General features: G+C 39.6%; 2 protein-coding genes and 1 long non-coding RNA gene across 5 annotated transcripts; all 3 read right to left on the bottom strand.

The window, feature by feature from the left end:
- Positions 1-375: 375 nt before the first annotated feature.
- LOC139193949 (uncharacterized) lies at positions 376-2921 on the bottom strand. Its single transcript, XM_070817859.1, has 3 exons — positions 1867-2921; positions 1305-1780; positions 376-1224 (listed from the first exon to the last, which is right to left on the bottom strand). The coding sequence occupies exons 1-3, from the start codon at positions 2855-2857 to the stop codon at positions 571-573; spliced, it is 2121 nt and encodes a 706-aa protein (XP_070673960.1). The 5' UTR covers positions 2858-2921; the 3' UTR covers positions 376-570.
- An 823-nt stretch (positions 2922-3744) lies between these two features.
- On the bottom strand, positions 3745-4849 carry LOC139193950 (uncharacterized). Its single transcript, XR_011578532.1, has 4 exons — positions 4664-4849; positions 4483-4580; positions 4302-4399; positions 3745-4126 (listed from the first exon to the last, which is right to left on the bottom strand). It is a non-coding gene; the product is annotated as an uncharacterized lncRNA (long non-coding RNA).
- A 5625-nt stretch (positions 4850-10474) lies between these two features.
- Positions 10475-13023, bottom strand: LOC103410998 (transcription termination factor MTERF6, chloroplastic/mitochondrial-like). 3 transcript variants are annotated; one of them, XM_029095681.2, is made up of 4 exons: positions 11701-13023; positions 11085-11155; positions 10936-11020; positions 10475-10818 (listed from the first exon to the last, which is right to left on the bottom strand). In XM_029095681.2, the coding sequence occupies exon 1, from the start codon at positions 12940-12942 to the stop codon at positions 11767-11769; it is 1176 nt and encodes a 391-aa protein (XP_028951514.1). In that variant the 5' UTR covers positions 12943-13023; the 3' UTR covers positions 10475-10818; positions 10936-11020; positions 11085-11155; positions 11701-11766. The 3 variants fall into 3 exon arrangements, with proteins under 3 accessions (XP_028951514.1, XP_028951511.1, XP_070673961.1); XM_029095678.2 differs by lacking the exon at positions 11085-11155 and having other exon boundaries at positions 11701-13022; XM_070817860.1 differs by lacking the exon at positions 10475-10818 and having other exon boundaries at positions 10832-11020.
- Positions 13024-14250: the final 1227 nt, after the last annotated feature.

The following is a 14250-nucleotide window of genomic DNA, read 5'->3' as shown; positions in this document are numbered from 1 at the left end:
ATTACTCTGCGACAGAGTCCCGAGTGAAGGCACACTTAGTCCAAACTGGGATGGACCGTATGAAGTCATTGGCATCAGTCGCCCTGGCTCTTACACACTTAGAAGCTCCGATGGCAAGACCCTTGGCCATCCATGGAACGCTGATCACTTGAAGTACTACTACAAATAGACTCACGATGTACAAGTGTTGAGCTATAGCCGTTCGGCATCCTATGTAATGAAGGCCATTTGGCAATGAATTCAATAAAGAGGTAATTTAGCCAACCCAGCCCTCACTCTTTTACATTCCTAGCAAGGGAACACTCAAGTGTTGAAACCTCAAAGCAGATATATCCAACACGAAACAAAATCTAAGTATGTGTCGACAAGACTATACAAAGAAAGGAACAACCAAACAATGGCTTATATCCAAACAATAGATCTATTCATACATAGCCAAACATGCATTAATAATAGTGCAAACACTCATAAACACCTAAAATCCAAAACTCTCAAGCTTATAACATGGGCACATGTTATACACACATCAGACTACTACATCCGGAATACATGCAGATAGTAAAGACACTGTTATTCATTCTCATCTGAAGCCGAACCCCTGGCAGTATCACTCCGCGTCCTACCATCATCCTCTGCATCCCCAAGATCCTCTTCACCATGCTGAGTCTGTGCATCAGCATTACCTTCATTATCAGACTCATCTTCGCTGCTAGGATCAACAGCAAGGACAAATGTCTCGCCCTTTCGATGGTGCTCATCTATATCTTCGTGGTATTTTCGAAGAATGCTCCCATCATCATAACGATCAAGGACGGCCATCCATTTCCTTTTTTCAAAGCGAGCTTCTTGAGCACAGTAGGGTTTAATAGCAAGATGAAAGGTCGAAGAACTTAAGTATTCTTGCACAGCAGCCTCCCTTTCAATTGGAATGCTCTTCTCCAGTTCAGAAATCTCAACTAAGGCACCATCCAATTCTCCCCTAACCTTGGATACCTCCAAGGTAGCCACCTCCAACTGTTTTTTAGTTGCCTCAAACAATTTCTTAAGCCTTAGGTTCTCACCATTTCGCCTTTTCAAGCTCTCCATGGTTTCGTCCTTCAGTTGGAGGGCCTGAGTCAAAAGTCCCTTATTCCTTCGGGCCTCGTCCACAAGCTGCTTATTCTCCTTCAGTTTTGCCTTGTACCGCTCAACCTCTTGCAGTCTGTCGTGATACTCGGCCATGACCTGCATGGCAAGACGATCATCACTACCTAAATAATGATAATAAAGAGGAAAAAGTAAGGAAATGACAAAGTAACACTCACATATGAAGACAGCTTCAACATCCGGTCACAATCCGATTCATCCTTAGCTAAGGGCTCTCCGAGCTCATCGAAGGCGAATCGACGCCCTGCCAAGCAATTGTTGATATCCCCAAAATCCTTTGGCCGCGTGGCAACCCTCAAGTCATTCCACGGGACACTGCCAGCTTTTTCCTTGCCTTTCCCCTCATGGCGGGAACCAGGATCACTTTCCTGGACAGTGTGCTCCATAGTAAGAGGAGGAGGCAACAGTCGGCTCCCTTCTCCTGCAACTACGGCAGCAGCATTTTCAACGGCCTCGACTCCAGTCTTCCTAAAGGCAGGCCCCTTAAGGACCCCATCTTGGGACTTAGGTCTAACGGATGGTTCCCCTCGGGACTTATGAATTTTCTTATGCGGTAGGATGTCTTCCGAAGGAACTAACACTGGTGCTTTCCTTTTATGGGTGCTAGTCCCTGTTTTCTTGCTTACCTTCTCCACTGCATAAGGAAAATCAAAATAAGAAATACAACTTTCCAAATAAAGTAAGGAAAAGAGCAAAGTTTACATGAAGGATACAACTTACTCGATCGTCCCTGGCTCTCGGAAACTAAGGGTTGGAAACCGTACCGACGAAATAAGGGTCGTAGCTTGCTTAAGTGTCTATCCTCTTTGGGCACCCTCAACACCTTCTCTATGTCAGATAGCTCCTGCCCAAACAGTTTGATGGTGCCCCGCGTCACTACATGAAGCAAAGTGTTAGAAGCAAGAAAAGACCACAACAAATAGCAAATAGTACGAACGGTTGATACGTTACAACCTACAGTCTGGAAGTGAGTAAGCACACGTCGCTCAGGCGTGACACCCTTATCATACTCCCAATCATTATACAGAAAGCACCAACGGTTTTTCCATGTGTAGTATGCCTTTTTCTTACCATACACAATACGCTCTCTCTCACTCCGACATGCACACTCGGCATAACCAGTGCATGATTTTGCTGGGCGCATCTTGTAACAGTAACGCCACTGATGGAAGGAAGGCTCACACAACCCACACTCCATCCAAATGATATAAAATCCAATCAAAGTATCCCAGAAACCAGGATTGAGTTGCCCAGGTGCATATCCGATCAAAGATAACATCTTTTGCAACCACGGATGTAAAGGTAGTCTCACCCCTAAAGTCAGTAATATCTGGGTGTAGAACATAACATGACCCTGGGGAGGCTCAGAAGGCCATTCTTCATCATGTACCAAACGTATCCCTACACTACGAGGGATATTACATGACTGCCTTAGCGCCTCAACCTGCTTCTCATTATCTAACAAGTTATTCTTTAGATGGTCTGCTGTGAACTCAGAGCGAACTATGGGTATGGCATCAAAAACAACCCCCTCACCCAACGCCATGGAGGAAGAACTAGCAATAGCTAAAGTTTGACGGTTGGGAAGATCATCCAATGTTTCTCTAGTACCGGACTCTAACAAAGACCCTGAAGACTCCGACATTGCAGACTCAGACTTAGAGCTAAAGCTAGAAGAGCCCTCATCACTAGAACTTCCAGGCTCTGACATCTACAATAAGAAGAAACAAATTCTATCACTACATGCATGATCAAAACATAAGGAAGTTCCTATATTACCCACATGAAGATGGTGCAAAGCGAGGCCGGAACCCTTCTCAATCAGAAAGCAATCCGTCTTCCACAGTCACTACAAAACAAGCAAATGAAGACCGTGTCAAGCGCCAAAAAAAAAAAAAAAAAAAAAAAAAAAAAAAAAAAAACAGCTTCATCCAAAAAGCTTCACCCGAAAAGCTTCACCTCCAAAGCTTCACCCACAAAGCTTCACCTAAAAAGCTTCACCCACAAAGCTTCACCCAAACAAAAATTCACCCGAAAAGCTTCACTTAAAAAAAAGCTTCACCTACAAAGCTTCACCTCCAAAGCTTCACCCACAAAGCTTCACCTAAAAAGCTTCACCCACAAAGCTTCACCCAAAAAACTTCACCCGAAAAGCTTCACTTAAAAAAGCTTCACCTACAAAGCTTCACCTAAAAAAGCTTCACCTAGAAAGCTCCCTCTACATACTTTCACCATCCAAGCTTCACCTCCAAAGCTTCACCCACAAAGCTTCACCTAAAAAGCTTCACCCAAAAAACTTCACCCGAAAAGCTTCACTTAAAAAAGCTTCACCTACAAAGCTTCACCTAAAAAAGCTTCACCTAGAAAGCTCCCTCTACATACTTTCACCATCCAAGCTTCACCATCAAAGCTTCACCTAGGAAGCTTCATCTACAAAGCTTCATCTACAAAGCTTCACCATCAACGCTTCACCTAGAAAGCTTCAACACAAAACCTTGCTCCAAATAAACAAATTTTGTTCACAAAACCCAAGATGCCCTTGAACTTGTACAAAAACACTTGGGTAAACATAAACATTTTTTGTTTTACACCCACAAGGGCCCAAAATCTTCTTTCTTATTTATTCACTTATATATGTTCCCAAACATATTATAATAGATCAAATAATAATTCAAAGTCCAAAATTTAGTTATGGACAAAAATACAAGCAATTCACCAGTACTGAAGTTGCTACAAAAACTGGAATCTTCCCCAGCCTAGAAATCCAACAAAGCTTCGCCTCCTTTTCTCTATCAAATTTTTGCAGCTGCTGCTTTTCTCCAATGGAGCTGAATTTTGGACACCCTCTAGTTCTTGAGCAGATGAACAACTTTCAAGAAGGAACCATTTCTGTTTGAGCCACGGAAATTAAAGTGTTGAAGCTCCAAGCATGACAGTCGGATTCTTGCAGATTTCGAAGCTGCTGTGATGTTTCGAAGATCTGGAAATATTTAACCATTAGTTCATTCTGAATTTTTGATATGTTATGAAAGAGACGATGAGGAACAACTTCAATGAAGAAAGCATGCTGATCTGAGCAAGAGAAAATGGAGTTTCAAAGCTCACAACAAATCTGACGGGTTGACAGAAAAATAATAACCAGTCATTCATCATACCTGGATTTCTGGAGTTATACTGCTCCGAGGGACCTCAAATTTGGATATGTTGTAGTTCACAAGCTGAGGAACAACTTCAATGAAGAAAGCATGCTGATCTGAGCAAGAGAAAATGGAGTTTCAAAGCTCACAACAAATCTGACGGGTTGACAGAAAAATAATAACCAGTCATTCATCATACCTGGATTTCTGGAGTTATACTGCTCCGAGGGACCTCAAATTTGGATATGTTGTAGTTCACAAGCTGAGGAACAACTTCAATGAAGAAAGCATGCTGATCTGAGCAAGAGAAAATGGAGTTTCAAAGCTCACAACAAATCTGACGGGTTGACAGAAAAATAATAACCAGTCATTCATCATACCTGGATTTCTGGAGTTATACTGCTCCGAGGGATCTCAAATTTGGATATGTTGTAGTTCACAAGTTAAGGAACAACTTCGATGAAGCAAGTATGTTGATCTGAGCAAGAGAAAATGGAGTTTTTGAAGCTCACAACAGGTCTGACGTGTTGACAGACAAATGATGAACAATCACTCGTCGTACCTGAATTTCTAGAGTTGTACTGATCTGATGGCTCTCAAATTTGGATATGTTGTCGTTAAGGAATTAAAGAACAACTTTCATGAAGACAACTTTGTGATTCGAGCTACAGATGATGGTCTTATATTGAAAACCAATTCAGGGTGTTAGGGGAAATGAAAAACAATTCCACCAAAGAAACATCATTATGATGTTTCATCATTATGGTGTTTTCATCATTATGATGCTTTCATCATGGTGATGCTTCCATCATTGTGATGCTTCCATTATGATTGTAATGCACCAACGGTTACACCCTCTATCATAGCAGTATGTGTGTGTATCTCCCTATAGTCATCATGTGCAAGACTATCGTAGTCAGATGGCTTTCCATAAAACAGCTACCAACCGTTACACCTTCTGCAATTCCACTTATTCGGGCCTAGCAACCTTCATAAACAAAATATATGAAGAAAAAGTCCGGGGCTACCACTTAGAAAACAAAAGAATGAAGTTTTGGTACTTACGACATGGACTATTAGCAAGACACCTCATTCGTCAACTCCCTCGACTAGAGACTTGGGGGACTCCCACCATATGCTACTACGCCTTGGTACTCAAAAGTTCGTGACTACTCAGTGACTTGGATTTTTCAAGTCTCCAACCGAGAAGTTTTCCTCACTCGGGAAATTAAGGGAACACTACCTCAAACTACATGCTTCACTCACAAAGCTTCAACAATACAGGTTTCAACAAAAGCAAAAATTCAAAGAACTTTATGAAGAAGGCTTTGGTGTATTTAACACAATATGTTGAAATGAAGCAAAGCTTATTTATTAATATTTTCGATAAGCCACAAATATGTACATATACATGAGTCAAAATAAACAAACAAAAGGGAGCCTTCACAAAGGTTGCTTAGGGGAAGTCTCAGCAGTCGGTAGAGCCCCAGAAAGAGAAAGCACCGGAGGGTGGTTATCCGGAGCCTCAGTACTTGACAAAACCCCAGAAGGAGGAGGCATTGGAGGTTCATCATTTGAAGCTTCATTACCAGGTACAGCCCCAGAGGACGAAGGCAATAAATGCCTTTGGAACAAACCCACAAACCGCTGATGATCAAGTAAAACCTTACCATCAGATTCCTTCATCTGGTCAAGCTTCCTCTTCATGTTTGTAGCATAGTCATGGGCGAGCCGATGCAACTGCTTATTCTCATGCTTGAGCCCTCTAATCTCCTGTTTGAGACTCATCACTTCAGCAGCCAATGATTCAACTTGGCGGGTTCTAGCAAATAGGCGTTGGGCCATATTAGACACAGAACCTGCACACTGAACACTAAGAGCCAGAGAGTCCTTAACAGCCAACTCATCAGACCGTTTGGAAAGTAGTCTGTTATCTTTGGGAGTGAGAAGGTTCCTGGCCACCACTGCAGCGGTCATATCATTCTTCATCACAGAATCCCCAACGGTAAGAGGACCAGTAGGGGATATGAAGGATGGGCGCCATATGTTGTCTGGAGAAGGCGTGGCTGTCTCTTCTCCAAGGTTCAAATCAAAACGACGGTCGGAGGGTCCAGACATTTTCAAATGTGTTGAAGAGGGAAGAGGTCAGACAAATCAAGATCTTAGAAGTGCAAGAAATGAGCTTCTACTGGTAGAGATTCAAGTGTGCTGTGGAACTTAATGCCAGCCTCTATAAAAATCTGCACTCGACGGAGCTTCAGAAATCGAAGAGGCGTTTGCTTTCTCAAAAACTGGGCTGCTCAGAGACCACGAGGGCCGATCTCAGAAATCGAAGAGGCGTTTGCTTTCTCAAAAGCTGGGCTGCTCAGAGACCACGAGGGCCGATCTCAGAAATCGAAGAAGCACCTGCTTTTTCAGCCTCGTCAGCACCTGTCACATGCACAATCAGCTTTGCGAAAATTACGGGCAATCTGTCGAAGATTTCTGGTGAAGTAAAAAGCACGTGAATCTTACTGTTCAATCACCGCTCTCCATATGCACCATCAACTCCTCGGGTACCACATATAACTTTGTCAAAGATCTCTGACAAAATTTAGGCACGAGAATTTCGAAGTTCCAGCTACCCTACTATTACCCATAAGGGTAAAGGAACAGCACCACTGCTTGACAACTGGAAAGTCCCTATGTGTGTCGACCTCCGTGTTTTGCGGCAAGACAGGTTGGCAAGAACGTCCAACCTTTACTCACATTCGAGAAAAGACTCCCAACATAATTACTTTCTCAAAAACCGGAGTAGCACCGCTTTCCGAATCTCGAGAGTCAGATCCTCGACGGGATTGCTTGTTCGAAAACCGAAGAGGCACAACTCTCAGAACTTCGAGAGCCAGATTTCCTTAGATAAAGCTTGTCTGTAATCTTCACACGTAACATCAGCTTTCCAGATACCACATACCACTTTTTCAAAGTGCTCTGACAAAATTAAAACACGTGAAGCTGGCAGCTCCCACTACATTGCTGTGACCAAGAAGGGTAAAGGAATATCATTACTACTTGTTATTGGGAAATCCCTATATACATTGACCTCCCTCCTCAATGGACAGGCAAACCTGCAAAAATGCTTAACCCTTTCTCGCATTCGAAAAGGCACCCTCAACATAACCTCTCGAAATACTCAGCTTTATTTCTCCCCGATAATACCTCAGCAAATAAGCCACACCAAGAACAAGAGTATCTCATATCATCAGGGTCGAAAGCAAGAGTATCCCATATCATGCTTTCTCCCTATCTTTGTCTTTGTCCTTGTCCACACCTGCAGGACAAGGAGAAAGAGAGCAGTCAGTCGGAACCTGAAATTAAACCTCCAATTTGGAACTGACTGCCTGGAGCCTTTGCCTGGTTGCTTACTTAGCATTGCTCTCGAGTACTCATCCTCAACTGCTGTCAAGGTCACGAATTCCACCGGCAAATACCTCATGACAGTTGATCAGATATTGGCTCTTTACACTGAAGCTGTCAAGCGTGGATGAGTCACTATGAAGGAATGTTCTGAAGGACCATTTAAATGCAAAGGTTGCACACCACTTCTGCCATGCAAAAGATTGAAGCAGAAGGTTCAACGGTGAGCTGAAACAGATCACTACAGCACGACACCTTTCCATACCACATTCATTATTCCGTCAACAGCAAAAGTATCCCATATCATCAAGGTCGAACGTACTCTAGATTTGATGGACTTGTTTTGACCCTCAAATTTTTGAGTCGGCCTTATACTCTGAAGGGCACCAGAAAACCCTCCATCACAGTTCAAGAATAAGCCTGTGGAAAGTTACTTCTTCAAAAGCAAAAGTATCTCATATCATCTCTTATCCATTTGCTTCTCCTTATCCTGGCAGTTGAATGAGAGACAAGGAGAAGGAGAACAATCAACCGGAAGCCGAAGTCAAACCTCAGATCCTGGGTTGCTTACTTGGAAGTTTGACTGCTTACCTTGTCTGTCACTTCTTTCGGCAGATCTCCTAGCTCGGCGACTTGGGGGACTCCTACTATAGGGTTTGTATCACACTTGACTAAGCCCGAAACTACAACTAAGCTTCAAGTGAAATTGATACATTACCTTGTGCGTCAACATCAGCTAAGTACACCATTCCCGGATGGAGGAAAGGTACTTCCAGAGAAGGGCAGATGAAGATCAGACCACACTTCGGTACTTAGAAGTTTCGTGATTACTCAAGGGATTGGATCTTGCAAATCCCCAACCGAGGAGTTTCCCTCACTCGGGAACTTAGGGGAGCACTGTTTGTACCATACTTGACCAATCCCGAAACTACCGAGCACCGGCCAACGCTATACTGTCAAGGACCCAGAAGAGTTCCCCTCCGACCAGGAGGCCAATCACTACTCGACACGTGTCAAGATTAGAAGCCAATCAGAGCGCAGCACGTGTCGACATCAAGAACCAATCATAACATGACACATGTCAATGTGACAAAGCTACAAGTTTTTCTATAAATAGGGGTCATTCCCCCACAATATTGCCTAATGCCATTTGTGTTAAATCATTCACAAGAACTCACTAAATTGAGAGCTTGATCCTTTGTACTTGTGTAAGCCCTTCACTACTAATAAGAACTCCTCTACTCCGTGGACGTAGCCAATCTGGGTGAACCACGTACATCCTGTGTTTGCTTCTCTGTCTCTATTCATTTACGTACTTATCCTCACTAGTGACCGAAGCAACCAAGCGAAGGTCATAAAACCTGACACTTTCTGTTGTACCAAAGTCTTCGCTGATTTTGTGCATCAACATTATTATTATTTTATAATAATTTTGTCAAGAAAATCATTTTAATTGTTTTATATGTCCACGTGGTGTCACAGTGCTACATTTCTCTATAATCATCGTCCCGAAGTCTTTCACGCCTAAGCTAATGAAAGTTCAACATGAAAGCAAAACGTAACTTTAGGTATAAAATTTAAAAGTTAAACGAAAAAAAAACTAAGGGTAACAAAATGCAAAATTTTCACGATATTTACGACTAATAAAGTGAGAATTAATGAGCCAAAATTTCGCAACGTCATCAACAGAAGTATCAAAGTGGGAGAAAATCAAACTTTAGGTATGAAAGTGAGTCGAAAAAAAATAACTATAGTAAAATACAATTTTGACGAAACTTGAGAGTAGTAACGTGATAATTACTATCACAATCAATTTTAAATGCTTCAAATGTAGTGTCAAAAGTATATATTCTCGAACATATATGAATAGTTCACCTTTTCTTAGACTTAGACCAGAGAACCAGAAGCAATATGACGGGTGTGTGTATCTTACTTTGCTTCTTTACAGACACATACGAAATTCTTTACAAACACATACTTATATTGTCAGATTATCAAATTGGATGGTCTCTTTCATCCAAAAGTCAATCTAACAGATTCACGGGATGATAATATAGGTCTTCTGTTGCTTAAGAAAGAGTAATTTCCTAGTGACGTGGCAAAATTACCAATATTTCCAAAAGTTAAAGCTGGTAAGATGTTAACCAAAACCCACATTCAAAACCCAAAGTAAACAAAATCACTTTCCAAAAAAAAAAAAAAGTGTAAACAAAATCATACAAAATGAATGATCATAGGCAGAATTCAAAGATAATATACCAGGATATACCATGAAGAGATTACAGCTGTAAGTAGGTAAAACACCCAAAAAAAATAAAAAACTTTTTAGTTAGATTTTTGAAATTGGCATAACGTCTCGTTTTAGTTTCTGAGATTTTAAAACAATAGAAGTAGTCCTTAAGATTGTCTACTGTCAATAATTTTGGTCTTTATGTGAAAAATCTCTTTTAAATTGAGAGTATTTTTGTCAAATCAATCCCTCCACTTGAATTGATGGTTTCTTCAATTTATCAGAGATTTTTAATAGAATAACCAAAATAATTGACAGTAGACGATCTCATAGACCATTTCTATTGACTTTAAACATCATAGATCAAAATGAGGAGTTATGTCATCTCATTGATCATTTTAACTAAAAAGCCAAAATATAAACAATGTAAGAAAGCACTAGTAGATAAGGTATAAACTTACAAATATGCTATAAATGTCAATTTCTCACCATGAAAAGCAAGATTTTGAGCATGTAAAAGTAAACAATTGACTTAATCGACTGAAGATTTAAGGTGAGCCTGAAATGATGAGTGTAAAATATTCTTTCGTAAATATATAACGACTTGTTCAAGAACTTTAAACTAAGGTTTTACACGTACACAAAATTAATAAGAATAAATAAAATACCTTCAAATTTGTCTATAACTTGAACTCCTCTTTAAATTTAATCACATGGACATGGGGCTAGTCCAAGGAAACAATGAATGGCTTCCACTTAGTTGAGAATGGTCCCAGAGGTATACTATTAATTACCACACACGTATTCAGTTGTGACTTTCGCTTGTTGCTTCCACATTCCTTTTTTCTGAAATTTTGTTGTTTGAGGATGCCCCGCTCATACAAATCTCTGGCTTCGTCCTGGGTGGTGCTGTACAAATGTATTAAATTATAAATACAATACTTGTTAATTATGAAAATCCGCTGGGGAGAAGAGTACTGTATGAACAATTGAACACCATGGTTCGGGAAAAGTGAAAGGAATTACTCTCTGGATGACATGCAAGCAGAAGAGCCTAGAAACAAAGAATCTTCACAAAGCGAAAATACACACTTCATTCCACCCCATTCCACTGCCAAAACAAAAAACCACCTTAGTTTTTCCTCCAAAACAATTAGGGTGAACAGCTAAGTTACCTTCAGTAGAGAAGGTAACTTCACAGCATGAAGAAAACCTGCAAGTCCTACAAATCCAGCATCATAGGCTCCTAAAAAAGTACAAAGTGTTTTATTCTTCATTTATTGTAAGTACAGCACAGTCTAACAGCGGGAAAATCAAATAAGCACTCATTTAAGCACTCATTCATGACCTGTAGCTCTTTATATACTATTTGAAAAAGAATTTTAAGTTTATTGAACATGTTTTTCTTAGAGAGTTGAAACAATAAACAAGTTACGTCGTAACAGCATACCGCTCTTTAGATAAGAACGTACTCAGACATGTTAAAATAGATTTATTCATCCCCAGTGATAAATGATAAAAGAAATGACTCTTCATTACATAAACCATCAATAGCCATGAGCGCTATGTGTGTGTTTGTGCGCATTTGTTTCTTTTGGTATGAATGGATACCTTTGATCTAAATAGATGAAACAAAAAGGTCTTTTTCACTCCTCTCTAAATAGTTAAACACCAATAGAAGAAAGACTTTGTTCAAAAGCATTTTTCCATACCAACAAAAGCCAAGCTGGTGTTCAAATATGATAGAATATACAATTAAAGCAGCAGGCAGCGAAGAAGTGAAAGACTAACCAACGAATTTATATTTTCTGCCACTGGCAACCAAGTGAATCTGCTCCAGCAAAATATGAATAGATATCACACATCCTGGATACGAACATTTCCATGATACACGCTCACAATTTGAGGTACTTGGTGGAGATATCTGGTCACAAATCTGTCCAAGAACTTCTTCTCCGTCGGTAGGAACACGGTACTCAAACTCAGGTTTTCAATATTTACCAATCCCTTCAACCGCAAAACTTTTACAACCCTACATCTCGGGATAATTCTCTTCTCCAAACTCAAACTCATGACCACCGGGTACTTGGTAATCATTCTTAGCGGCCATCCCATCTTGTTCACTAACAATTCCATTACTTGCGTTATTTTCTTCTCCGACTTAGTCATACACTGCGGGAACTGCCTGAAAGCCGTGAGAACCTCATCGTCAGACCAACCCCACCTCTTATAAGCTTCAGAATTACGATTCCATATGGACTTACTATTCCTACTACACAATGCTTTTATTGCCATCACAGACATTGATGTTTCCAGATTAAAGCCCATTTGCTTAACCTCATCCACAACTCTGCCAAAATCCTCAGGCTTTCGTAATAAACAGGTAGGAAAATGAGTTAGCAACAGAGAAATACGTGATTGGGGCATACCTAATTCTCTCAAACTTTCAATATTTGGTGCCACATTCTTCGAATGCCCTTCCAAGAAAATACGCGAACCGCCCTTCAAAAAAGCAACGAAGTGCTTCTCAGAAATGATACTCCTAAGGAAATTATAAGTGGGTGTAATCCGCTTCTCCAAGCTCATAGCCAAAATATGCGGATCATACGCCAGAGTTTTTGCAAGGGCCTCCCTTGAAACTCCAGTCGACCTGAAAAATTCAAGCTTTGGCAAAAGGGTTTTCTCCGGATTGGAGTAAAGAAGTTGTGGGCAGGACCTGACCACCTTCGAGATCTGGGTGGCAGAGAATCCATGGTCTCTGAGGAAGGACAGAAAGGAGTCTGCAATTTTGGGGGATCGCAACTCGACCCACTTAGATGCTGAAATCGCACCTTCTGGGGACAGCCCACATGAGTTTATGAGGTAATTTACTGTGAAACTGTGGTGGGTTTCTGGGATTTTTGAGGTCAAGTGTCCGCAGAGTATCTGAATATGAGGAGGGAAATGTGAGGGTTTTAGATATTTGGAAGCAAATGTAGAAGAAGATGTTGAAAACCCTAATCGAAGGCTGTTGAAATTGCAGAGCGGACTCATGGTAGATGTCGATGGCGAATAACTTACGCTGTAGAATTCAAAACCCTAAACCTAAACCCTGTTTGTTACTTGAAATGAACCCTTTTTGTTTCTTGAATAAATTTTGTTTGCATTTGAAAAAATAAAAAAAAATATATTCTTTCAATTATTATTTATATTTTCAAAGAAAACCTAAGCATTTTCAATTGAAGATTAAACTTGTTTTTATATTTATTTTAGAAAATTGTTATTACTACTTCAAAAATCTTATTCTACATTCCAAACTTTTTATATTAGAAAAGAAAAACGCACTTATAAAAATGGTAGAATGAAATTTTTAGAATGTTAATAACACTTTCCTTATTTTATACTCATTTTATATGATAGTCCTTTTTATTTAGATACATCAGTAGTTTGTCTTTATAGTAGGGATTCACACCATTTTTACAAAACATCTTTAACGTATTATTTCTTGGCCAATTTTTTTAAGTTTGGGACCAAACTGTTAGATGAACTAAACAATGATGGTTCAAAGTATAATTATCTCAAATTTATTAATTGGATGTGAAAGTTAAATGGTGCAAACATTTTAAAAGAGGGGTACTGTTGAAAGAAGTAAGAAATCCGCTGGCAAAAGTAAATGCGCGAGAAATTGTAGTAATGATATCTCAACTTTAATTCAATTAGAGTAATGGTTATTTAATTAAAAATTCATGACTATTGTTCTCTTAATTCATCAAAATGTGTGGCTATGGTCATTTTCGTCAACTTAGTTATAATTTTTGTCAAAATAAGTAACGTGCCACGCACATGAGGCTAAATAAGGGGCAAATATGAACAACCAAATTAAGTTTTAACCCAATTAGAATAATGATCCCTCAATTTTAACCTAATTGAAGCAATAATTCCTGAATTTTAAACTAATTATAGCATTAGTCATTCCAACATAATTTTTTCTGATAAAATTTTAATAGAGTTGATAAAAATGATAATAACCATATATTTTAGGGAACTTTAATGAAAAGCACCCGGTACTGTTCACTTTAACGAAAAACCACATTTTTACGCTAAAAAGTCAATCCTGGTACTATTCACTTTACCCTTTATTTTATCCTTATCATTAAAACTCAAAATTTTCAAACCCTTTTCATTAGTTTTCCTTATATTTTAATGAGTCAAGAAACGAATAGATATGAATTTTTAATTAAAAAATCTTTATTTCAATTGATTTAAAATTGGGCGATCATTTATACAATTTTCTCTAAAAACGCAGGTTAGAAGGGTTTCTAGAGGGTTTAAGGTTCAAAGTGAAGAAATACATTCCAATCT

Source organism: Malus domestica, chromosome 02, assembly GCF_042453785.1.
Source record: "Malus domestica chromosome 02, GDT2T_hap1".
In the NCBI taxonomy this organism is placed as follows: Eukaryota; Viridiplantae; Streptophyta; class Magnoliopsida; order Rosales; family Rosaceae; genus Malus; species Malus domestica.
This window is presented reverse-complemented; position numbering and strand designations above follow the sequence as displayed.